This window comes from Lepidochelys kempii, chromosome 3 (genome assembly GCF_965140265.1).
Source record: "Lepidochelys kempii isolate rLepKem1 chromosome 3, rLepKem1.hap2, whole genome shotgun sequence".
Classification (NCBI taxonomy): Eukaryota; Metazoa; Chordata; order Testudines; family Cheloniidae; genus Lepidochelys; species Lepidochelys kempii.
In genome coordinates this window covers 48,905,306-48,933,134 of record NC_133258.1, presented here as the reverse complement: position 1 = coordinate 48,933,134, position 27,829 = coordinate 48,905,306, and the positions used below count along the sequence as shown (strand labels likewise).

The window sequence follows — 27,829 nt, the reverse complement described above, 5'->3', positions numbered from 1 at the left end:
CAAGATGCTACAATTAAATCTCATCTCAACACATTTTAGTTTAGTTTAACAGATGTGTCACATTGTTAATGACAGATTTCCTGCTATTTATAAAGGTCTGAAACCTTTACAAGTTATATATGACAAACTAATCTAATTTTATGTTTTAATAAACCATACTTAGGTAACAGAATCTGTATAATTACTATAGAAGTTTTAACACAACAAAGAAAGTTCTGTCACTTACAGATAAAAACTGGAGCCTCAATGCATATAACATCACCCAAATCCAGCCTTTTCTCAGTATTTTCTCTGCTCCATACTGTAACTGGGTGAAGTATTTGTAGAGAATAATTTATTTAATGTATTTCACCCTTTTTTCTGTTTGCAAGTTATCCACAGACAAACTTTGATTTTTACAAAAATATTTCTTGTTCTGAGATGTTTGACGAGGATTGTCAAAAATGGTGATGAATAATATTTGCTACTATGAGGTACACCACATGTGTAGGACCCTTGGATCTTGAAAGGTGTGTTGTGGGGGTGTTCATAATTTAGCAGTGGAGATATGTCTTCAAGGTTTGCATCTGTTGTTCTGGCAGAGTCTGGGGCCGCTTTGAGTTGGTGTGTCCTGGTCTGTGGGGATCTTGCTTCTGATGATGAGCTTGGAGAGACTGGGGGGTTGTTGGAAGGCCAGAAGATGGGGTTCAGGAAACATTTCTTTCAGGATGGGATCCCCATTGTTGGGTTGTAGTTGTTTCATGATGCCCCTTGTCGGTTCAAATGTTGGGTGGGAGGGAACATCTAGGGGTGTTTAGTCGGAACGGGTTTTATTTCTGTATTGAAGCAAGTTCTCTTGGGATATTTGGATGGAGCTCTGTGTAAGTTCAAAAGTTTGTCTCTCTCATCAACAAAGGATATTACCACACCTGCTATGTCATTCTAATATCCTGGGACCAACATGGCTACAATAATACTGCACACAATCAAATTAAAACATGATCTTAATTACTATCATATACTTTTTAACTGTCTAAACACCAGAGCTCAGTTTTATCTCTTCCTAGCCACCTGTCCTGCAGAAATTGACCCTGGAAGAATAAAACAGAATAGAAAACTGTGCAAGCAATATTGAGAAGTTAAATAAATTGCCAGCTCATGTCTCCATTATTGCTGCTAATTAGCAATGAATAGAATTGAAATTTGAATTAGAAAATAACATCTTCATATGCAAATTAGATGCAGTTAATACATGTTTCTTTTATTGTAACACAGTTTTACTCTGTCTTAAAAAAGTCTGCCTTTGAATCACTTATATTTGTTGACTGTTTGCATTTGCGGAAGGATTAGCCATGATCCTGGAAAATTCCATTACAAAGATTTGAAATGCTGAGTGAAAAATAGAAAAGAATGTCTCCAATATGTACAGTATCAGAGACTCACAACAATAAATATCTAAGACCCTGAATCTTCCAGATACTGGACTAGATGGACCATGTATTTAATTTACTATGGCAAATCCTATGCTCCTAAGCTTGCTTTGGTACTAAATAGCAAAATAAAAACAACAATTTTATTTAAATAATTTTCCCTTTGCTATGGGAGTACATACTTAGCCTGAGTTCCTCAGAGGTACTTAGGCACATAGATACATAGGAGGATTGCATCTTAGCAGCTAATAATGGGAGCTTGAGTCATAAAATCCTAAGGGTTCATTTAGAGAAACTAAGGTTTCTTTTCAGGTAGACTGTCCAACAAGACTAAAATCAAATTTCTGAATATAAGTCATGCAATGAAACAATAGATCTAAAATATACCTCTCCTGCTTAGTATACTAGCAACTAACCACAAAATCATCCCTAACCATGTGTCTGAGCCGATATATAAATGAAGCAATGTCTCTAGTAGATACAGGAAGCTTATTCAAAAACCAATTAACATAATGGGTAAGAGGCAATGTGAATTTTCACTAACAGTGCTGAAATACTAAAATTGTACTTAATCGTCAATTGATCAAAAACCAAGGATGGTGGCAGCTAGTGATAATGACAATTAACTTGAGTTTCCCATTTAATAGTGGGTTCCAAATATTGACTCACACTAAACTTACAGCAAACTAAAAGAAGTATCCAGTTTAATTAAAAGGGCTCTGCTCATGAATTCATACATATTCCCACAGAAAAACATCATTAACTCATTCATATAATTGATCAAATGCATTTCCCATCAATGTAATCACTAAAAATCAAGAAAATCACTAGTCAAGACAATATTAATAACCACACCCAATGCAATACACAAGCCTTATACCAAAATACACTCAGACTCCTCAGAACTGTAACAAATTCTCTTACATTTCCATCATGCTACCTACAGTATGCATATTCAGTTTCTGAAAACCACACACAATCAGATACACAACCTTAAGTCTCACCTCATATTTTCCTCTAGGTAGTAATGACCTATTATAGACCTGAAGTGCAAAGGGGATTGTGTAGGGGTGAGGAATCTTGTTGGATATTGGGATGCGTGGTTGGTAATGTATGTGAGTTGGGAGGTGTGGCTATTAAGATGATCTCGTCTGGTGATTTTTAATAATTTTGTTAATAAGAAATTCCTTCAACAACCTCAATTCTCAGTTAACAAAGTTGTATGTGGGGAAATTTCCTTATTTTTTTTCATAATCAATAAAATGAAATTTATTTCCCTCTTAGCCCTGCAGCATGCCCCCCACATTCTGAAATCCTACTCTTCTTCTGTAGCCCATGGCCTTATCCCCTAAATCCTGCATTCCCCTCTATGCTTCCTCCTTTGATCCTTTCCAAACCTCCTCAAGCTCTCATCCCATTCTTTTGTTGCCCTTGTGGTCTCCATTCCCTCTGTCTTCTGCAACCCCTCTTCCATGCCCTTTCCCCCTGGACCTATCAATATCTTCCATTTATGCTCTCTGACTCCTTTCCTCCATTCAACTTTTAAACACTGACTTTTGGTAGCATTGATAATATCACAGCTGAAAATTAGAACAGGATGGGGATTAGGGGCCAAGGATGGAGGAATTGACTAGAGTGGTGAAACTGAGGAGAAAGGCTGGGCAATGGTGCAGGAAGTTATGGAGTCAGGATGGACAGGAGTTGCCAACAACCAAGGGGAGCAAGGGCTGCCCAGGACTCCCTGCTAATAGTTTGGCCCCACAGTTCAGCTCTTCAGCCTGTGCATGTACCACATCACTAGCCATGCTCCTCTGCCTCCTTTTTTGGTTCTCTGGCTACAGCTCTTGGCAGCCCCTCATTCTTTTTCTGTTTCCATTTCTCCATGCTCTTCCCTCTGCCCAAGCCTCCCTTGGACATCTAAACCTGTAGCAGCTGAAGCTCCTCTTTGATTGAACTTTTACAATCTGTTGGGTCCTCTGATGAACCTTGAGGTTCCTCAAATGGAGAAGTTGCCTTTGTAGCTTAGCGACAAGCTTCCCTTGTCAGGAAATATTGCCCAGAAGTCTTCCTCTGTTTCTCCGCTCTCTCAGCCTTTCCCAGCCCTTCACCTGGGCAGGGAATAGGGAAAGCTTCCAGGCAAAGTCACCTGAAAAATGAATCTTGTTACTTTGTTATGCAGGACAATTCTCCTTAAACCACCATGAGGGAGGCCTGGTCCAACAACTCTTACCAGGTCCATCAGACTGGGACTCACACTGCTGTAGCTTAACTTGTCTCAGGAAGGCTGGAGTGGTGAGCCATGGAGAAGGCAAGGCACAGAGATAGTTAAGGATGGGGGCTCGCAGGCTGTAGCTAGGTAACCAAGGAGGCAGACAGAGCATGAGGATTACTATGTCTGTCCGAAGGGAAGCTAGGCTGGGCATAAGATACAGAGGGAGCAGCATCAGACAGTCTAAGCAGTTTGGTAATCTTGTGTGCCTCAGCCTCAGTTCATTTACAGTATCACACTTAAGCTATGTTCAAGAGATCGAAAGAAACATGAGATTTAAAAAATGATGGATTTTCAATATTCTGAATGGGCAGATTCTTCCTCCGCACTGCATGAAACGTATATCACAAATTCAGTTATAATCTCTTTTGTACAGGTGTTAACGTTGGAAAATTCACTGCAGAGCAGCAAATGAAAATTCTGCTTTAGCTGCAAATCTCTAAGCAACCTTAACAGTAGAAAGAAAAGGAGTACTTGTGGCACCTTAGAGACTAACCAATTTATTTGAGCATGAGCTTTCGTGAGCTACAGCTCACTTCATCAGATGTTTAGGTAAACATCTGATGAAGTGAGCTGTAGCTCACGAAAGCTCATGCTCAAATAAATTGGTTAGTCTCTAAGGTGCCACAAGTACTCCTTTTCTTTTTGCGAATACAGACTAACACGGCTGTTCCTCTGAAACTTAACAGTAGAGTTACAACTGACACCTCTATCTTAATCACAAGAGACAAGTGATACATTTAGGAAGTAATAATGTCTTGTCAGGCAAACTCTCTCTGTTTTTAGGCAGTTTGTTGATGTGCAAACCTCAAAAATTTTAGAGCACCTAGGTCTAAGGTTCACATGAGTGCTCAGAAGTTTGGATACATCTCCATAGTTTATCTGTACTGTAGAAAGATTTCAGGCTCACTCTTCTCTTCTCCTGTCCCTTCCTTCCCGCCGCAACGTCTCTGACAAGCTCTATTCTTCTGTTCCATAATCTCGATTCTGTAAGTTTTCTATTCACCCCCTCCAGTATATACTTCCACACTGTCCTTTAATAGCCTCTCTCTCCTTGTGATCATCAAAACATTTCCACAAGTTTTCTACCTCCACTGTCTCACATTCCCTTTTCAGACCCCTATCTTTGTGATTCTGTCACAGAGATCATGCTAGCCTCTTTTCTGAGTGCCATATGGCCTTCAAGTCAAATTACCCCTCACTCTGGAATGTACTATGTGTCAGAACACATGTGAAAGGCTCAGAATCAAAACCCTAGATTCCAGTAGATCTGGCTTCAAATCCAGATTTCATGTCCTGTAGTGGTAACTGCAACTTGTTCCTTCCCAGAAGTAGCAGCATTTGTGGGCTCCCATAGAAAAGAAGATATTAAAAAGAGAACATATCAGGGATGCAGCTAAGTAGGTGTGTATGTGAAAGCTGTGGGAGAAATAAGTCACTTCAGTATTCTGCTTCTGAGCTCCCTGTTAGATAAAGTATTTTTTTTAGTATTCTTTTTTAATAAATATGAACATAAAATTAACTAGAAAAGGCCACATTGTTAGGGAATGTCTTTTTATTACAGTAAGGAAATCACAAAAAGGATCTCATTTTCAGTTGTACTACCATGCAATTGTAATAATAAAAACTGACCTTTATGAATCAGAATGATCCATTCAGGAAGACTCCCCACTGGGGCTAGATGCACCCTGGCCCTTGTGCAGATGCACAGAGTTGTCAAGAATGCAAAAGCATTTCCCCCAAATGCATCCAACCATGCAAATATCAGGGACAGTTACAATCCCTGTGCCCCAGAGAATGTAGGAACTGATGCCTTAGTGCCTGATCTACCCTAAATGAGACAAGGTGGGTGAGATACCATGGCCATGCTATGGCCAGCAGAGCTAGCTTGGATGCACAGGGTTGGCTGCACCCTCCAGAGAGACACTATGCGTGCTCCCCCAGCACACTGTCTTTTGAGGCACAATCCCTACCTGAGCTACCCAACACCAGGCTGTTGTCAGTTACAGAATCTATCAGTTGGGGTTCAGGAAGCTGTGCAGTTCTGTGCAGTAAGTGATGTAGTATCATGTACATAAAACAACATGGTTGGTACGGAGCCCATCAGAAGAAAATCTTTGACCCTGGCTGGGTCTGGATGAATCAATGTAATCAAAGTAGAATATTTTACCAAGATTGCTCAAATATTTCAAGCTACTAGCACATGGAAATATGCAGATTTTACTGGCATTTCACAGGCATTATTTTTATTTTTGATAGTGAAACCCATAATTTAAATTTGAGGTTCCTCGTGGGACCTTGAGAAATGGCAACATGGTGGTCAGCTTGTTTTTCTTAACACCCAGAAACATTTTGTTGCTTTAAAATCACTTACTATCATAAAGAAGGGTGGATGAGAATTGCTCCATTATACAGAATTGCCCGATAGTACCTCAAGCAGGGTAGCTCCACACTTCTCAAAACGTAGATATAACAGTAGTGTGAACCTCGGCTGTTAATAACTTCCCTTTATATGGATTTAAAAGATAAACTACATTTAAAAATAAAATGAAAACTGTTAGTACTGCAGAGACCCGAGGTGAAAGGAAGAGGCCCCATCTAATTTGAGAGCAGTGGTTACTGGGCCTGAAGGAAGGTCATGGAAATGTAGGACATTGCGTATAGGGGTGAGTGTAAACCAGAAAGGAAAGAGAGGCAAAACTCACAGTATGCAACTGGCAAAATAATATGGACTCAGCCTAATTGAAATGCTGTATGAACTTTAGTGTAGATAGAAGATAACTGATTTATTTTGTGTGCTCTTACCTTCCTATGTGACCTGCACAGTATGCTGTGCTTTTCATACTGAACATACCATGTTTATTTTGCCACTGACCCACATGAAAGAGCACTGCATACTTGCTTGTTGACTAACTGGTGTTTCCACCTTTGGCTGGTTGCCAGTTTTTGAACCAGGCGCTGAAATTAGATCACTGGTTTGATTCATTTGAGACTGAGCTAGTACCTTTGTACCATTGCTCTGTCATAATTGTGTGTGTGTTTCACATCCTTAGATTGCTGATCACAATCTATTTTACTGACACCAGATCTTATGCCTATTGCCTTCCTAGATGGCAAACAGAAAGCTATTGACTTGCTAGCCATTAAATGAGACAGTCACGGTGACCTATGATAAAGAAACCTCATTGCATTAACTCTGATGCTGAAACACATTTAGTGCTCATGTAGGTGTGATATTAAAATGTGTTCAGTATTTAGTATAACACTTGGGCAACATTGCAAGAGGAAATATTATCTAGTGAACCAGGAGTCAGGAATGAGTGAGTTTTAATGCTAAATCTCCTTTAACTCACTGTGTGATTTACAGCAAGGCATATCGCCTCTCTGTTTCCTATTCCCCATCTTTAAACTGGAGATAATGCATATCTTGTGGTGTGTTAGGTGGATTAACTGGATTGAGAGAAAAGGTGCTGCTCTCCCTGCAGTGGGATTTACCTGTTGTGTCTCTGAAGGGCAGAAAAAGAAAGGCATTTGGATTGGAGTAAAGGGAGGGGGGAGAGAAAAAAAACCCTAGAATGAAATACGGAGGGGAAGGACACATTCATATAGAGCACTGGTGGGCAACCTGTGGCCGAAGGGCCACATGCAGCCCATCAGGGTAATCCGCTGGCGGGCCGCGAAGCAGTTTGTTTACTCTTACCATCCACAGGCACGGCCACTCACAGGTTCCCAGTGGCCATGGTTCGCCGTTCCTGTCCAATGGGAGCTGCGGGGAAGAGGTGGCCAGCATGTTCCCCCGTCCCGCGCCACTTCCCTCAGCTCCCATTGGCCAGGAATAGCAAACCGCAGCCACTGGGAGCTGTGAGTGGCCATGCCTGTGGACAGTCAATGTAAAAAACTGTCTCGTGGCCCAAGAGCAGATTACCCCAATGGGCTGCGTGCAGCCCGTGGGCTGCAGGTTGCCCACCTCTGATATAGAGGAACAAAACACTTAGGGTGATTCTCCCTGATTGTGAAAATAAATAAGTAAATAAATAAATAAATGGCTGATACACAGCAAAGTTGGGATGGGATTGTTATCTAATGGAAGTACTGGAATAGTCTGTTTTGGTTCCATCTTAGAGATACTACCACACATAGTGCTTTCTAGTGTGAGAAGTCCCGTTGAAAGTAAAAAAGGGTAAAGCTTATAGTTATGGGATGAAATTAACAAAGGTAAAATTTAGGCTGCACATCGGGAAACTCTTCCTGATCCTCAGATGTAGGCAGCTGCAAAATAATCTCCAATGCACAAAACACTGGAAAATTTATTTCATTTTTATTGTAATAGCGCACAGAGGCCAACCAGAGAGGAGCTCTGTTATGCCACGTGCTGCACAACTATATGGAAAATGACAGTCATTGCCGCACAGACCATACAATCTACAACAGAGAACAGCTCTGCGCTGGCAAGACCTTTGATTAGATGGTTTGCCTGCTCTTCTCCCCCTCTAGGTTTTCAGGTCCAGAGTTAAACTGAGAGGTTCATTCATTTGTTTGTCTCCAAGATGACTGCCAGTATTGCTGCTAAAGCTCAACTAGTGGCTGAGAATGTCACTTTGTAATGTATGGGCATAATGTTGATCAGTGAGTGTGTGTAATGTCCCCCCCAGTGTCTGGCTCTTTCCGCAAGAAAGAAACTACTAACAGCTACTGGAGCTCAAGTGGTTTCCAAGCTGAAGGTTTAGGCTTCTAGTTCCAGATCCCTTGTGTGATTTGCATAGAAATGTTGTCTATAGCATCAGGAATGGCTACAATCTGACCCTCTAGGTACAACAGGGAAGCTTCTGGTGGCATACCAAGAGCCGTTGCTAGCTACTTTTTCCCGAGGACATGCTCTCTTAACACCTACAACTCTGAGCCTGCTACTTGATATTGCTGTCAATAGGGTGCAACTAAGATGCGGCCTGCACATTTCATTATTTTGGTCTAGCAAACAAGAAAAATTGGTGTCATTCATTTTAATGATATATAGGCCCTAGCTGAGTTCCTCCTCTATGTTAGGGTAAAGATGACTTTTCCCTCTACGTGGGCTGGTAAAAATCAGTTATACTCCCTTAAGGAGGTAGAAGGCTAGGGAATAACTCTTAATTGCCATGAGAAGATGTGACCTGGGATGGAGCAGGGAGCCATAGGCTGCAAATTAGGACTTTCCTCTTTTCCCAAAATCAGATGTGGGTACAGAAAGCAGCAGAGAGTTGCTTTAGGAACAATGTTTGCCAGTAAAAATAAGCTAGTCATCCGGGTGATGCAATGTCATTTCAATACTATGTGAACTCTGGCTAAAGGACTGCAGATTTCTCTTCTGTATTGGAGGAACCCTGAGGTGGGCAAATGTTATTATTTTGTCTTTGTATTGTGCACCTAGTGTGCCTGTTGTTATTTTAGTCATTTTTATTTATATAAATAAATTGCTTCTCCTTTTTTTCATCTAAATCTTACATCTCCCCAAGGCTTCCCTGGAAATGCTCTCACACTTCAGCAAAGGGTAATTGAAGCCGCAGCACATTTAGAGCAAAATACCATTTTCAAAGGGTATAATGAAACAAAATGTAGAGTCTGTACTTTTAAATTCAGTATATGGGAAACTATTCCCCTTCGGGTGTAAGAGACCGGAGGATTTAGGTTTATATCATATTGTCTGCCACTTCTTCAGCCCTCCAGGTAATAGCTTTCCACAGTAAACTTTGGTATTGTGTGACCATAAAAACCTTGATAATCCACAAAAGAACATTCTGAACATCTCAGGGGGAGGAAGGGATGGGAAGTGCAACAGAACCCTAAGTCATTCCTTCTGAAAGAATAGTAGACTATGTGATATACTTTAGTACTGTATTTTTCAAAAGCAAAAGTCATGCTAACGTCATATTTCTTTTTCATAAGAAGGCATCATTTATATCTTCACTTTTGTTTCCATACCTTTTGTGTTTCCTTATTCAGAAAATGTATTTTCGTTACAAATTCTGTTGTCTATGTGTTTACTCTAGAGCTATCCAATTATTCACTTACTAACCACAAACATCAGTGATGTTTTAAAAATAAAAATGTGATCACTTAGTTAGGTCAAGCTAAATAGTTTTACATATTATTGCTCCTTCTGGGTCCTTTGAAATATAATTTACCTTTGTGATTGCAGTATCCTGCTATGATTAGATGTTCCGATTAATCAGCTGTGAAAATGATGGGTGACCTGACTTTTTATGAGAGACTGGATTCATGTTTCAGAAATGCTTGTAGTCCCTAGCAAAATAAAAGCGTAATAATAGTTGTCATATGTGTTCTGAGTGGAATATTTTATGAAATATCATTTTCATATTTTTGGAATTTTAAAAAGATACCAAGTGATCTCTACAATAGGCTCTGCATGCCAAACTTCAAAGACAAATGACTACAAAGCATTCTTTTCTGAACTTCAGGAATTGTTTTTCTTTTTAAAACAGAAGTTAGAACAATTTATAGTCTATAAGATATGTGGTCGTTCATTTACATTAGAATTAGATCATGTACATTTCCTAAAGCTGATCTTTTTTTGATACAAGGTGATCTTTAAAACAGGAAGAAATTTCCTCATCCAGAGGACTATAAGCTGCCCTTGCAGAGGAATGAAGTTGAAGATCTATTAGATTTTTCCACATCTACATTCTATTATCCCTGGTGAATCATCCCTGGTGAAAGTAGGACAACCCATTTGACTTCAATGGAGTTGCCCTCTTTAGAGAATTGCATTTTACGTTACATGAATAAGCAGTTAATGTGTTGACTTGTTAATACTGAAAATATCACTTAACAGAAATAATTATAATTCTTCCCTTTTATAATTTCCTTCCATTTGTGTGCTTGTTAAAAAAGAAACATTGTATTACACTTTTCTTATCACACTTTCCTAATTTTCTATAGCTGATATAGTTTTCAGGTAGAATAAACTTGTAGGTCTTGATTCTGCTCTCATCCACATACAAAGTGGGACAATGTGGGGACAAATCATGCAAGTAGCTTTGCTGGTTTCAGACACATTTTAAAATCATAAGAACTAGACTGAGACTTCAAGCACCAACCAAGAAGTAGTCCCGGGAGGCATTTTGATTAATTCACACCCCTCTGAGGCACCATTCCTCCTTTGCTTCCTCCTTATTCCCGAGGGGTGGTAATTTGCTGCTGGCCTACCCAACAGTAGAGTTGCTTGAATGTTATTCTGTCAGAAAATGCTCTCATCAAAATCAAAACTTTCCATATCAACTTGTCAATTTCAATAAAATTTCATTTTCAAAAGCAAATTGAAATGAAGCATTTCATAAAATGTTTTGTTTTGACTTTATCAGAATGGAATGTTTCAATTTTTGGTTCTAAATGGCATTTTAGAATTTTATTGTGTTTTATATTAAAATTGAAACTGGAACAAAGTGTTTCAATTTTATTGGAACAAAATATTTTGATTCATTTTTCAGGCAGTTTCAAAATTCCTTGTTTTTGTTCCAGTTCAAAATGAAAACATATTTCAAAATTGCATAATTTCCTGCAAAATGGCCCTTCTGGTTCCTGCACAGCTCTAATCTGCAGTAAATTACAATACCAACAGCTCTAGCCAATTAACTATTAATTGACTAGGCAGTAAAGTGGGCTTGTACCATCCCTCTTGTCCTGCACACCCATGCCTAAGGACCAGGTATTACCTATCTAGAGATGTAAAGTGGGCCCTTTTTTGCCTGTGTAGGAGTGGAGGCCAAGTCACAGTTTAGCAACATGCATACACATATCATATGTATTTTGACCACAGAGTTTCAGTTCAAAATTACTTCTCTCACCTTCCTCACTGTGATTACTATGTTATGCAATGTAAGGAAATGACAAGGAAGCATATTATGGATTCAGCAGACAGAAGGAGGTACTGTACTGTGAAGAGTAGACATAATCACACTAGATCCAATCCTATATAGGGTTTTATGTATGGTTGGAACACTGACCATATCTGACCATCGTCTTGGACTCACCAGATGTGCAAAAAAGATTTTTCAAAGAAAAAGGGCGTTTTATAGTGTAAATGTTGCTGGCCTGGGAAGCAGGCAAAGATACAACTACTTTTCCCAGTTATTTGTTTTTTTTATTGATGCAGGGTTTTTTAAGACATAGGGCAGAATGGAACTCTCTGTACATGTTAGTTTCACTTGATCGTTTGTCACTTTATCGCCTTCATAAATAAAGTGCATGAATAAACTATCAAAGGAAAGAATGGAGGAGACAGCTTCAGCAAGTATTCTACAGTAACTGAAGCCAGTTGAAATACAGGACCATTACCTCAACACTCCGACTGTTCTAGAAGGTTCTTTCCCTTCCACTATAATCATCCTGGTTTAAAAAAAGAAAAATTGCGACATTTCTAAATGGAGATGAAGATTTTAAAGTTTTACTTTATATTTAATTCAAGAGTATCATTCTATAAATCAAACAGCATGCTAAATTTCAGACAATATGGCTATCTTTCTGGAAAATTATTATTAATATTCTCTTGATTTTTTAATCTTCTTTTATAATGTTTGTACATATCTTCCTTGCTACAGAAAGTTTTAGTCTCATGTTTTGGTGATTTTTAAAAAATGAAACAAAATGACTACATATTCTTTAATGCTCACGGTGGACCTAAGGCACAAAGAATACATGCTCAACATGACAACTCATGCTTTGGTGAGTTCTGTGGCCAGGCACTGACTAGACATCTCATATCCCCATCTCCCCCTTCTAGAAGTGGGGGAAAGTGGGCAAAAAAGAAATGGTTAGATTCCCCTCAAAGCTCCATCTTGGGTCCCACAAAGCTTAAGAATGGCCCCACTGAGCTTGTTAGGAATTAAATTAGAATATTACACGACAGAGTAAAATTATGTACATATCATCCATGAACAAGTAGGGTTTCTATCCTGACCCAAAACAGCTAACAAATTATATGTTGCTTCACAACTCACCCCCTTCTTGTTGTTTGTTTTTTTTTTGGGGGGGGGGCAGTTGGGTTTTTTTAACAAGTTAACACAGAATAAAGGAAACACAAGCCCAAGCCTTTCCTCCAGGCTTTGCTGGTGCTAGGGTCCCCCTCTTAGTATTGCTCAGCACCACACACTAGATTTGTGTGCCTAAAGGAGCCATTCTCACCTCACTTATATCCTGGGAAAGTGAGCATCACCTGCCACATTGAGTCTGGAGAACTCAGCAGTGCTCTACATGTCTCCAATTCCACATAACAGGGCAGATAAAGAGAAGAATCAGGGAATCATCCTATTACTTTGTCAGTCTTGACCAGGGAAATCCATTTTAAGGGGCTGCCTTCTTAGGGAGACACATTTTGCATAATACTAAATATATGAAAAATAAAGCATGTACATTTGTAAAGATGGAAGTAGTTAAATTTTAAACCTGAGCAGATGAAATAATTTTCTGATCCCTGTCAAAATTTATGGAATTGAATAGTCCAATTTGTATCATTACATTGCCTGTCTTGTAAGTGAAGAAAGATACTCTCACTTTAGGCTAGAGTAAAGGGCATATATTTTGAGATACCACTCAATTAATTATTTTAAGACAACTATACCAGACTTCTCCACTCTTTGCAATTTACCTTTCCCCTGCTTTTTATTGTGCTCTCAAGGCTTTTTCTTGATTATGTCAACCCGTCTTTTCCTTTGGCTTCCTTTTAGCCACCATAGACTCTCCTTTCAAACTTCTTTCCAGCCTTTTCTTTTCAGGTGCCCATTTTCTTATGCAAGTCCAAATATGCAAATTTTCCCCCAAAACAGACACAAGAATTCCTAGCACTTATAATAGTACAAATATTAATCTTCACGATGTACATGTAATATCAACACAATAATCATCAGTAAAAAGTCTACATAAGCCACCCTGTGGTTTCAAGGATACTGCTATATTTCCTTACAGGTCACAGATGTAGTATCTTAGATAGCACAGTGTTGTAAATGTTAAGGTTTGAGAGCTGTTGGAACCCTTTGTCCAGATTGACAGGAAAAGAGAGTTGCAAGGGTGGCTTAGCCAGCAGATTAGAAGAAAAGGGGTTGTTGCCCCCTTTAAGGCCCCTTCCTCCCTAGAGAGGGAATTTGCTTCATGGAAGAGGCAGGAAGCAGTTCAGCCAAACTCAGTTGGCAGGAGGACTTATCCCCTCTGCCACAGGTAATGGGAAGAGCAGGGTGGGTATTTATACCTAGGGCTGTGCCAGCAAAAAGCCCTCTTTTCTCCAGCTGTATCAGAAGAAATACAGGAGCACTGGATGTGGTTTTAAGAAGGCCACAACTTCATCCTTGAATGCCTGGCAGACAAAATTTTACAGTTCAGGTAATTCTGTCACCATTTCCATATACTCAAGGGCTCTGTCAGCCCTCTCCCTTTCCCATTCAGGTCCCAGCCAATCCGTTGCTCAGACCTCTACACTTCCCCCCATTTTAGGGTTAAGGGGTGGGGGGCTATACTGGAGAAGGGTTGACAAGTCGTGGGAGCCCTGAACCCCCTTTTTCCACTCCTTTAAAGAATGCCACCTTTAAATCATTTTTCAATCCATTTTATTTAACCACTGTACCCATTCCCTGTGGAGTACCTGCACTGAACATCCACCACAGAGAGGCACTAGCATGTAGCTTGGCTGAATTGCTGAGTGTGAGATTTGGGATTAGAGCTCCTCGTTTTGTGTCTGAGCTTAGTTCTTTAATCATTGGAACATACCTCTTTTTTATCCTCTTGGGCTCTCATTTTCATGTCTGCTGCCATAGGAGAGCTAATTTTCGTGCACATCTGATTTATAATAATAGACCAACACAATCCTCATTCCAGTCTGCCAGGGTTAAGCATATTAACTTAGTTCTTTCTGAGTGTACTTCACGGTCATGAGAACAAAACTCATTCAGAAGTTGATGGGAATGCTGCCACCCACAGTAACAGCTAGGAGGTAGAGCTTCTTCGCTTAATGCACTTGCCTCATTTCCGGGTATTGTTCCTTCCATTATTTCATTTCCCTCTTTTTGGTCCAAAATGGAAGTAGAAAATCAAATGTATTTCAATTATGATTCAACTCCTAATCTCGTTAACATATCAGCGGCATAAAATATTATTCCCTTTGGTGCTTTATCGTAAGATGTCAGAAGCTCTGTATAGAATATGTTCTGAGCTGGTAGGCTAATGCTGTGTTTTTTCCAGAGCTGACTGCATTACCAGTAAACTGGATATTCACGCTCTGCTGAAAGTGAAAGAATGAGATATGCTAATCTTTACTACAAATTCTGTAAGCGGACAACCAAACCTTCTTAAGATGCTAGGAAGGACAAAGCAATGGATGATAAAGCCACCCTCAGTTTGTGTTTGTTAAACACACAAGCAGGATCCTTGGGATCTTTGACAGTCACTGCCTCTGATATCTTTTTGCTCTTTCAGATTTAGTCTTTTACAAAAAATGTTCTCTTCTTCTGTTTTTAGCACAAGAAGAATGGGCCACAACCCGTTCCAGCCTAAAGGCACCGCCTCCAAGGTCAGCCCGAGGGGGTTACAGGGAACACCCCTATGGTAGATATTGAAGGTCCTCCTCATCTGTGACCTCAACTCAAAGACAATTAATAGCCTGTGGTCTCCACATAAACAGCAACAAGACAAGTAATAGTCCATTTCTTTTCTATCCTAGGGATTACTGCTCATGATTACCCCGTGTACTACTTGTATTTCCTATAACATTGGAGTGGCATTGGCATTAGTATTATTTTATAACACGGACTTAAAAAAATATCTTTGGCAAGCATTGTCTATAAACCATTTGAAGGATGATGTTCTCTTGGTTGTTATTCATTGTTGTGTGTAACTTTAAAAAAAGAAAGCATGATGCTGTTACAGATCTTGAGTCTCTCTACATACTAGCTAAGGCTGAGTTTTTGTTTAGGGTTGCTAGAAGACTGTAATATGAGGTTTTTTTTATTTTGAACCAGACAGTAATCAAGATGTAGATAAGATGTTTTAACCTGTCTTTTTTAATATATGTTAGTTAGATTAAGATGTTCGATATTAAGTTTGTAAATTTAATTTTAAATGCTGTTTTAATGGGGTTGAAAACAAGCAGCTACTGTATGTATGTAGCTAACTGAATTTGTTCAGTGTTTTAACCTGTATTTGTTAAAAAAAATCACATAAAGTTCCATGTGTAAGCTTCTCTAAATAGGAAACCATAATTTTGTCAAATATGTTTGCCATAATTTGTCAATAAAGCTGAAACCTTTTGTAACAAACTAAATTTGGAATTACTTGTTTTCTAGCTTTAAATGCCTGCTTTATTTCTTTTTCAAGAGATGCCTAAAATGTTTTATATATAAAAATTACAAAAATGAACCCAAGCTTGTTTTAAGAATTTTGTGTAAGACTTTAAAAGTTGTATTAATAACTTATGGTTGTTAAATAATTTAAAAGTTAACAAACTAAACTGTTACATGAATCATGGTTAGTAAACACTAATGTATAACATGTTAATGGAAAAAATTGCTTTAGAACAATAAATGGATTTTAAACTATCCTCTAAGCTTGATCTTGCTAAACACAAACTCTGATTGACTTGTTTGTATTAGCATGTCTCTCGTGAGAATGTAATGGAGTTTAAAGAGGTAAGATTACCACTTACCACTGTTAGACTGTCTAAATGCTAGTTCTTCAACCTTTGAGTTTCCCCGCACATTAAATATCCCATTCAACATGTAAGCATTGCATAGATTCACATACTTGTTTTCACTCAGAGGAGTGCGTTGACTGCATTTGCATAGTATATAACAATCTGTCTTGACAAACAAATCATCAGTGTCACTGCCCAGTTATTGCTATTCAACTTCAAAAACTTTATTTGTAATTTTCAGTGCTAAATATCACCGCCCTTGAAGGCAGTTTAGAGGGCTGATATTTCTTTTGAGACTATCAGACTTGATGGCTGATGATTATTAAGGAAATATGTCGCAGGACTCAAAGGATGACTAAACGTTAAACAGGTAACACTAATAGTAACTCTGTAATTTTGAGTATGCAACAGTAATGTTAAATATTCTCAGTTATTAAGTTACTGATAGTTAAAAAAGTAAACCTACCAAACCATAACAAATAGGTATATAGGCTATTAAAACAACTAATTAACATTAACTAGTGGCAACAAAATTATTTTACAAGATATAACCCTGAAGGTAATAAACAGAACTAAAATTAACAATAATAGTAATGCAACTCTTGCTAACAACAAATATATAACCTAAATTTTGATGAAAAAAACCTGAAGACTTGATGGTAGGGATGCCAAAACTGTTAATCCTTTAAATACAGTTTTTTTGTTTAAGGTGGCTTTTTGTCAATGTGATTGGTTTACTTTTTTGATGAGAACAAAGACAGGCTTATTGCTGTTCGGTTTGTGAACAAAATCTCTTGCAGCTGGAGTTGCATGCTAACTTTTTTGAATAGTTTGTGAAGCATATGTCCTGCCATTTGAATCTGAAATGTTGTTACAGTGGATTCAGTAGGTTACCTATTGATTACATTGAGTTTGTTCTGTCTCGCTATTTCAGGGACGCACAGGCAATGGACAGCTAAGCAGCAGATGTATTGAGAAGTGTTCAGGTAAGCTATGCCATACCTGATTGTTTTTAATTGAGTCTCTTTTCCTCTGTGACAATAATTGTATATATTTTTCTGTATTTCTTTTCATGAACATTTTAAAGTAGAGGCTTCACATAAATAATTCTTTCCAATTTTAAATAAAAGGCTGGTGAAGGTATAATGTCAACCAAAGAATTTGCTGTTGTTTTGTGTGATACTTTTCTGTATGTTGAGAGAATTGTTTGATTGCTGAAAAAATGAGTGGCAGCATATGGGATATCTGCAAAGTCATTTCCTGAACCTAATGTAAATAAAAGTAAATCAATCAAGATTTGGCCTTTTTTACCAGATTATATATCACATGGGTTGTTTTCTATACTAATAATAAATAAAGTGCTTCATTCTTATGTATACTTATTTACCTTTAGAAGTTGGCATGAAATACAGGTACATCCATTTTAAGACCTCTTTTTGGTGTCAGAGTGGTGTAACACAACCTTAGGTCGTGTCTACACACAAAAGTTGTATTGCTGTAATTATCTGTTATAGTTAAAGCAATACAAACCCCTTGGTGTGTAGGGAGATATACTGGTATAAAAGGTGCTTTATACCGGTTTAGCTTATTCTCCTACCAGAAAGGGAATAAGCTATACTGGTATAAAGCATCTTTATATTGGTACAACTGTGTGTATATTGTGGGTTGTACCACATAACTATTATGGTAAAGAAATCAAACTCCTCACCAAAATAGTTATACTGATACAAAAACTGTGTATAGATCAGGCCTTAATGTAACTGAGATTCAGGCCCAAATAGTGTAAATTAAATTTCTCACCAATAGGTCAGATCTTTATTTGGGGCAAATTGGAGTAGCTCCTTTGAGTATGTGGCCCAATACATACAGTATGATAGAAGCATAGTGTCACCTAAGATTACTGTCTCAGGGCCCAATTTTGCAAACATTATTTGTGTTGAGTAAAATGGTTGCAGAATCGAGCCCTTAGGACAACGCTCTGTTGTAAAATATTCTACTTGTTCAAAAATAATCAGTGTAGTACTTGGAAGGAAATAGCATAATTCAGTGTGTGTAAATATTTATGCAAATAGGTCATAGAATTTCAGGGTTGGAAGGGACCTCAGGAAGTCATCTAGTCCAACCCCCTGCTCAAAGCAGGACCAATCCCCAATTTTTGCCCCAGATCCCTAAATGGCCCCCTCAAAGATTGAACTCACAACTCTGGGTTTAGCAGGCCAATGCTCAAATCACTGAGCTATGCCTCCCCCAACAAGGTTTAGCAGGCCAATGCTCAAACCCCTGAGCTATCCCTCCCCCAAAGGAGGTGAAATAGTTGTTTATTTCTTTAAAAGAAAATATGAAAAAATACCTTGAGATCACAGGTTTACATACCATTCTTACCCATCATTATCACAGACTGTTTCTTCTCACATTCCCAATGTGTTTTACAGCCAGCAAACTTTATCTTCTTAATAAGGAATCCATCCTATAACTAATTTATGAAACCATTACATGGGGCTATGTTCAGTCTAATTGTCATCCATCTTGAAAGCTTATGTGACAAGCTACTCTGCATTCCATATTAAACATCCAGTGTACATTATGGTCAGCCATGATTCTACAGCTCTGTAATCAACCATCATCACCAGAAAATATGTAGATGCTTTGCTGTTCAATTTTATCGATTGTGAAGTGCTAGTTAGCAAAGAGGCAAGTTTTAGTTAGCAGGATTCAAACCCTGATTAGTTTTCTTCATAATGTCAAAAAAGCTAGTTTTGCTCATCTAAACTAAGCGTGTTTAATACACAGGAAGAGAAGCAAGGGCTGAAAATTGGAATTTCCATTGAAATCATTAGAAAGCTATTTGTTAAAATTGATTTATTGTGCAAAACTGTTTCATCTTAAAAAGACATTACTGCATTTTTATTCTGACTAGTTAAAAGAAAAATGCCTGGTCACTCTAGACTGTTATTTTACAAAACTATACAAAAATATTCCCAAAATGATACAAAGTTAAATATTGTTTTTATAGCTTTCTCTTTTAACATACAGTTGATTTCTTTGTAAAAATGCTCTTCTTTCATGATTTGCAGTAGCCAGTACATGTTCACCTGGTTAAAAACCTTTGTTTCGTCCATTAGGGATTCCTTGGGTAGGCTATTGTAATGTAAACATAAGCAAGATGTATTCCAAGTATTAATTGCTTTGAACAGATTCAGTGGGATTGGTGCAAAACTGTGATTACTGGAAGTGTTACACACAGAATTTTAAGACTACAATGGGAGAAGATTCACTGCTACTTGTGCATTCAGAAGCAGGTGACCTTGGGGGTGAATTATTTCAAAGGTAGGAGGCAGCTTTAAAAATCAGTTCAGGGTGCTATCTGATCACTGCCAGCAAAAGCTCCTGGGATGAACCAGAGTATCTTATGGCTTGCCAAGGCAGGACCTACCCACTTTCAGAGTTGCACCACCATCTACAGATTTCTGGCAGAGTAAAGGTTGCAGGAGGGATGCACTCCTGTGCCCTCCTTTTTGGTGGACTTTCTGTGGCCAGGCATTCAAGAGCCTGGGTTCTGCAGACTTGTGCCGTTGGAGCTGATGGGATACATTGAGTCATGTCCCTAGAATAGCAACAGTTTTAACATGGAAAATCCGCGAGGTTCATGTAACGATACCTGTTCCATCAGAGCTCATCTTACATCATTATATTCTGAAATAAAATGAGAACCTTTTAGATCTTCATATTAATATATTCGGTAACTCAGGAAATATGGTATATGGGGCCTGAACCTTCAAGAAGCTCAGGCCTCCTGCTAGTTTGTGAGGGCTCCCAGGCTTCACTGAAAACAATATTACAGTATATCTATAATGCTATCAGCAGGTCTTTCACTTACACTATCAGACATTTCTCAATGTTTGGATCGAATTAATTCCATAATGCGGGGACAATTACCCCTATATACTTGAATATAAGCTAATACAGCAATGTTGAAATGAGCAAAAATGAGTGACTTGCATATAAAATGAACTCCTCATACCAAGTCCACCCACAGATCTTGCCCAAACCACTTCACCTTATCAAATACCACCCCCTCCTAAACTAACGCAGTGTGTGTCCTTGCAATGGGACATGTTTGAATCCATTAAGTTGAAAGTGGTAGGACTAGGGGTCAACACAGCGGGTTCATGCCCCATGTGAGACAAAGCACTGTGCTTCATAGCATCTGGAGTAGGATTGGACTCGTGAATTTGCTACTATGCAAATTTTCCTATCTGCAGAGGGGCCATGTCAGAGTCATGGTGACCGTTGCAGCCTTAAAGCTGCAGTAGCTACTAAATAGTGACTTGGCAACATGGGCCGAAAGATTCCTTCCCTTCTTAAAGCCATACAGCAACCCAAAGCCCAGCCAGCCAGTACTTAGGCTGGGCATGGGGCTGAGGATCTGGGATTTAATACAGCGACTTAGTTACCATAATTGAAGATCAAGAATAGTGTGTTTGTATGGGTCTATCCAATTAGATGACTTGACATTTTAGCAAAAGCACATTAACTAACTTTCAGAATTATAGTCCAAATAAACGATAAGGTTAAGAACAATGAAAGAAGTGTTTTGTTTTATTCAGTGGAAAAAAATAATTTGGGCCATGTGAGTGAAGTTTGCTTCTAGGGACCAATCAATCATGTACAATAATGGAATCATTTTCTTGTGCATGTTGTCTTGCTAATAGACAGTAGTCAAAAGGCTTGGATAAGTTGAATAGTACAATTGCAAAGTTAAAAAATTAATGGCAGGATGAGAGACTGAAATTTAGAGGTAAAAGCATGAGAGAGAAAATGTTTTGTTGAGATCTGAAAAGGGAATGTAAATCAATAAGGCACAGACGTTCTGGAGGGTATTTCTGTCTGGATTTTGCTGCAGAGGGAAAAAAATTGTTCATCAGTAAAGTCAAGATTATGTGAAATATAAACAGGGATTCCGGGATTAGGCTTTTTTTGCAATGCACTGCCTCCCAGCATCACTACTGTTCTGGAAAAATCCCATACGAAGTGTAAGAAGGATAAAGGCATCAGAGTTCTATGGAAGTTACTTTAACCACCCTACAGAGTTTAATAGATAATTATATTCTTTCTATACTACTTTTAGACCATTCCATGGAATGGAACAGAGAATTATATGCCTACAGTAGAATTCTCGGTTATTCAATAATTCTATAAAAGGATAGTAAAGTCTCTAGGACTTTTTCATACATGTCACCTGATTTCTTTAAAGAGGACGTAGCAATACAATTGTGGGTTCCAAATAGGAATAGGTTGAAAGATTTGGCAAATTCTGAGATAGGGTTTTGTAAATTTATCTTAAATGCAGGTCAGTAATCTTTAGTAGTGTCTTTTTCATTATATCAAAACATAAATCTGAACTTTTTTGATGTGAAAATATTTGTTTTTGGGAGAGGCACAATATGTTTGTTAATTTGTTTAGTGCCTCGTGCCATAGCAACTAGGTACACTTATTACAAAAAATAGAAACATATAAATTACATATGCTATAAAAGCTGTCATAAAAAACAAAGATCCACATTACCAAAACTGTCACCAGCAATATTAGACAAAGTATATATCAGCCCCCTTTAACAAGCCAAACCAAAATAAAACCAGAAGACAATCACTTGAATGCTAAATAGAAAGATGAGATTGACATTGTGTTCTGAAGTTTGCTCTGCTCATTGAAAACCTGAGAATGCCCTGCAATTTGCCATAAGAAATTAGAAACTAAGTACTGTGAGCAAGAGCATCCCAGACAATCTGCATAGTTTGGGCCATGGATTTAGAAAAGTTTCTCAGGTAACTATCTCAGACCAGTTAGGGCTTTACAGATATTACTATTGTTCACTGGTTTATTATCTTATTTCATTCGTAGAACCACTATTGTAGTTATTAATTATGAACCTGATCCAAAGCCTCTTGAAATCAATGGAAGGCTTTCCATCTTCTATAGGTTTTGGATCTGGCCCTGTAATGTTTGGCTTGGCACCACAAAAGAGATTAAACAAGTCAGGGTTCCTGTCCGGAAAAAATTACAATAATGATTAGAAGTACTTTACATAGTTTGGTTTTGAATGTACATACATTTTGTAATGAGGATGTGCTCTATAGGGTAACTGGTTTCTAAAGGCAGAAATGCATAGATGAACTGAGGATATTCATAGTGACATAGTTACAATTTTATTATTTTTTTCTAAACCCTAGATGATCCCTATCTGCCTAACTGATTTACTATAATTTTATTAAAAGTTTCCAAAGCAATGAAATATGTGTCTTGTATTACCCTAAATCTATTAAAAACATGTATGTGGTGGGACGAAAGTCACTTTCTGAAATATAAAGAGACTATGTGAATTTAAAATTGAGAAGTAATAATTATTTGAACCCCACTTAGAACATATCACTATTTAAAGGACCATTTTGATCATATAAATATTAGTAAATGGGTTACTCAGTACTTATGAAAAATCATGAATGCTTCATTTTCTAGAACAACTGAATCACCTTTTGAATATAAATTCCATTGTATCAAAGAAAACAAACATTCTTAAAATTCAATAAGCATGAAAGAAATTTCAGGCTTTCATATTTCAATCTGTAAATCAGAACTCTCATTTATAGAACAAAGGTCAATTTCAGACTCAAGCTATCTTTGGATGAGGCAGGCATTCATGTGTTAAGAGGAAAAAATGGAGGTAAAGAGGCTGCAAAAGGTGATTAAACAAACAAAGTTTATTCATGAAGGGCTTGCCAAGATGCTGTATAGGCACTGTCAGAATGTTTTGATTTCCTTTAGAAATATTTAAATTTACAACGATGCAGAGAGAATCCTCAAAGTGTTTTAACGTCCTGATGAGAGCAAATTTTATTTTGAAATGAGTGCTATATATATTATTCTATTACCATTATACAATACTCCTAACTTAATCAAAGTACATTGCTATCATTAAGGACAAATAATGGAGACAACCTACAAGTATGAGGTTACTTGACTGTATCATAGCTGGCATGCTGTTCTGAATGTGTTAGCTGATGATAGATGGCTTATTTACTGGAGAACAGTGGCTACATTTATTACTCTGCTTTACATTTCGGGGATTACACATTGTGTCCCAACAATCAGAGAGTCTGAAAGCAAAACAGCTGAGCTGTGCATTTTGGTTTTCTTAGCATTCTGGGATTTTCCCTTTATTTCTGTAGAGTAAACAGGCCAAACTGTAAAGACAAAACAGAGTTCACTGGATTCACTTACTATTCTGTGTTGGATGCCCAACCACTAATTCATTATATTTCTCCTTGGACTTTATAACAATTTTGTGCTGCCACCAATCAAATCCAGTTGAAAGGTCTGTCACATGCAGACCTGTCTCTATTGTGCTTCCCAAAGGAACATATTCCTTTGAATACCTACAGCAGCTACAAAAGATAATCAAGGATATTCCCCTTTCAAATGAAGTGCTGATAAAATATAGACCTAGACAGAGTATGGTAATAGTGTTTTAAATGGACAGCTTATTGCTTATTCTGTACGACATTTTGAATATTATACATCTTTTTTATGTCTGTGTTAGAGTGCATGATGTAAAGCTATAAACAAGCGAGAAGAATGCTCTATCAGAGTGTTTCTCAAACTGGGAGTCCTGACCCAAAAGGGGGTCGCAAGGCTGTAATAGTGGGATCACAGCATTGCCACCCTTACTTCTGCGCTGCCTTCAGAGCTGGGCAGCTGGAGAGCAGCAGCTGCTGGCCAGGCACCCAAATCTGAAGGCGGCACCGCCGCTGCCCCCAGCAGCAGCCGGAAGTAAGGGTGGCCTGGTATGCAGGGATCATCACTTTTGGAGGGCAGGGGCAGTCATCACAGCCTGAAATATTTTCAAAGGCGGGCCCATCAAAAAAAGTTTCAGAACCACTGCTCTATCAGCTTGGTTTCCATTTAGTAAAAGTTACCTTGTTGATGGAGGGTCAAATGCTGACATCTTTATTCGGTCACTGACTTCAGTGAAAGTTTTGCCTGAGTAACAAAGGGGTAAGGAGTTCAGAATTTATCCCAAAATATTATTTTGGACAAGACGGTGGCATTTTTACCTCAGGCCTGTGTCATGGGCAGTATGGAGCAGCACTGCCCCAGGAGGGGTACTGGGAGAGCTTGCACTCTTGCCTAGAGTTGCACGTGGGAAGTGTGCACTCAGAGCCATCTGTTAGGATGAGGCAGGTAAATCCCCTAGTGTGCCAACTCCACTCCACAGTTCAGTGTGTGTGTGGAGAGGGATAACAACTATGACTACAACTTGCCCTGATCATCCCTGTTGTCTTTCGGATGTTTTTAGTCACTGGATGGGAAGCAATTCTTGTGCTCCCCGGTCAGAAACTGCTCTTGTGGGTAGTCTCTGAGAGTCTATGCAAGTAGATGAGTTGACCTAGATTCCTAGATTCCCAAGGTCAGAAAGGATCATTGTGACCATCAAGTCTGACCTTCTGAATAGCACAAGACATAGAAGTTCCCCATAGTAAGTATGTCTTATGTTCCCTGTCCCCAACTTGCCTCAGCTTTGCAAGAGCCATCAGATTTGTACCCCAGAGAAGTTATGCTGTTGTCCAGAAAAGAGAAATGACACTTATGTGATGCTTTTTCTTCTTACCTTGTAAAAAGCACATTCAGATACACAAGAAATATTAAATATGGGTGATTTTTACCCAAGTGTGTAAGGCGTAGCTGAGTGGTAATGGCCCCAAAACCCAGCCTAGGGGTGTAGATAGGCAGACACCACTATTCTACCTGGACCAGAAGCTATGGAAGGGAGGTACCACAGCCATGATCCCCAGCTTGGCCATGGAAGTGAGGAATGGATTCTGTCCCCTTCCCAAACCCTACGTTTTCAGCCTTTGTCCAAGGACAGGTGAATTTTACTTGTTTATAAGAGTAACAGTGGAATTATTTAAAACTATATAAGGATTTAATTTACTGGTATAGAATTTGGGCTAATAAGATGAGACAGCATTTCTTCAGACATTTCTCTTTAGTTAATAAAGTCATTGTCCAAATTATATTGGGACAAATATTTGAATCCAGATGTGGATGCCATCATTGTACACAACACAGTGAGCAATATTTCTGAACCCACCTGCCACCATGAAAGAGGTGAAGTGTTAGATTAAGAAAGCTTCTAAAAGATGTGTACGTAAGGGAGTTTGTCACCAGCTAGAATGTGAGCAAGACTGGTACAAAAACAACAATACAGCAACATTTCATTCTTACAAAGCTCTTTTCATCCATAGATCTCAACATCTTTTTCAAAGGAGGTAAGTATTAGAATCCTCATCTTAGAAATGGGTAATCTTAGGAGCAGAGAAATTAAATGACTTACCTAAGCCCACTGACCAGGTCAATGGCATGGAATGGAATGTAATTAACTGCATTGCAGCAGGTGGAGGTCAAGCAGAGAAGCTGTTTTAGAAAATGAAACACTGCATGAACTTTGAAATGCAATTGACTGTGGCAGCTAAGGCCTGTTCTACAAAGGGAGGTGTGCTGTACCCACACAGACCCCGTGGATTTCAGTGGAGCTAAACGTATGCACAGGGATATACCCAGGCAGAGCAACTTGTAGCACTGGAGCTTAAATGTGCACCTTGAACTCTTACACATGGATATAATTATATCCAAAAGGCTTTTACTGATATTTTTTTCTATTCTATTTTAATTAGGCTTTTATACTGCCAATCACATGATATGTGTCTGATGCTTTATGACCCTAGAAGGCAAGAAATGGGAGTGCCACACCATTGGAAAGGACAGGAGACTCCTGCTTTCCCAACACTACCCAGTGCTTATTTCCCAATGAGATCTGACCCTGGAAAGTTTCAAAATATGAGACTTCACAGATGTGACCATTTTAGATCTAGCAATGTTATTTTTAGGGGTACTTTTAAATGTATTAGTTATTTTTCCCTTCCTTCAGAGACCTGTAAAGTTGAATTTATGGTAACTGAGGCACCTTGCTTTAAAACAGATAGTTTACAAAAAATAGTCCCAATACCTTTCAAATGAGTAAAAGTAGTTTTATGTAGTGTAGTGCCTGCATAAAAATTTCATTAGCACTTTTCTGAGACGACCCACTGCTGGCTTTTCCCATTTTGAATATAGCTCCCATCCAAAACTCTTGCAGACAAAGTATATACTGCCATCATATGTTCTCTTCTCTCACTCTTGCTGAAAATAAATCATAGGTGGGGCTGGTAACACGGCCTATTATTCAGGTTGCTGGATACTTTGTGGACCTTTTAACCGTTTGGGCTAAAATATTCCATGCCAAGTGTCTGCCTCAGACAGGAAGGGGGAAATTTCAGCCAAGTGGTTTCTTTGTTTCTGAAAACAAGGAGGGAGAATTGAAGTCCATCCCACTAAGTGTGCTCAAGCCTCTCACAGCTCCTAGTGCTGACTAGATTGTACATGTGCCGTCCCCACAGAGTAACAGAACATGCTCCAACCCAGGACTGCAAGGGCTCAGAGTTACTTTCCCTCAAGTCGCTGCTCCAGGCTGAAGTGGGGAGCAGGATGGGCATGGCACTGGAACTGAGAGCAGGGAGCCTGTCTCTTCTGTGCTGTCAATGACCACCCCCACCCGCACTTTCACCCAGGCAGCATGGAAGAGGAAGTCATCTGATCTGAATGCAGAGGAGAGAAAACCAGACTGGGGGAGGGAAAGGAGCAGACTGAGACGAGGAATCTGGTGCAACCGGGACTTGAGTGAAGGGAGTGAAACTGCGACTGGAAGTTGGAAGGAAGAAACTGGGACTAGTCTGGCAAGGAGAGTGAGACAGGGAGCCATAGAGGGACACTGAGCTCGGATAAGGAGCTGGTGGGGGCTGCCTGAACAGAGAGACTGAGACTAGGAATTAATGGGAGGAAGGTGGGGAAAAGAGACAGACATGACAAGGAGCTGGAGTGCAGGGGAAGAAATGGGACTGTCTGGGATAAAGAGACTGAGACAAAGAGCCAGTGAGCAGGAGGAAGGGGCAGAGCACATGAGGACCCGTGCATGTGACCTGGGACTGGCTGGACAAAGAAACTGGAGTTAAAGAGTTAGGGGAAAATGGGGACTGAAACTGGCTGGGCAAGGAGGATGGAGCTGGGATGAGAAGCCTGAAGAGTGGAGACTGGAACTGGGTCAGCAAGGAGAATCGCCTGGCAAAAAGGACCCAGGGTTGAGAAGACATAAGACTGGGCCTGAGATGCTTTGGAAGGAATGGGACCGAAAGGGTCAATCTCAAGGAAAACAGGTGGAAGAGTCTGTGCCCACTAGAGAACACTCTCCTCTAGATCATGGAGTGGAACCCAAGATTCTTGAGATTCGCCATTCTTCTGCTGTCAGCAAATATCTATGAAGCCAGACTGATAATGACTGGTGCACGTAGAGCTGACAACCTACTACTGTTATCAGTTACTCCATAACT

General features: G+C 39.1%; 1 protein-coding gene across 5 annotated transcripts in view; it reads left to right on the top strand.

Annotated features, from left to right (window-relative positions):
• KHDRBS2 (KH RNA binding domain containing, signal transduction associated 2) overlaps nucleotides 1–15,955 on the top strand; it is a 572,210-nt gene extending 556,255 nt beyond the window's left edge. For all 5 annotated transcript variants that reach the window (XM_073336336.1, XM_073336333.1, XM_073336334.1 and 2 more), the window contains one exon: nucleotides 15,178–15,955. In XM_073336336.1, the coding sequence (XP_073192437.1) occupies nucleotides 15,178–15,275 (98 nt within the window). In that variant the 3' untranslated portion in view covers nucleotides 15,276–15,955. The remainder of the gene's footprint in view (nucleotides 1–15,177) is intronic.
• Nucleotides 15,956–27,829: the final 11,874 nt, after the last annotated feature.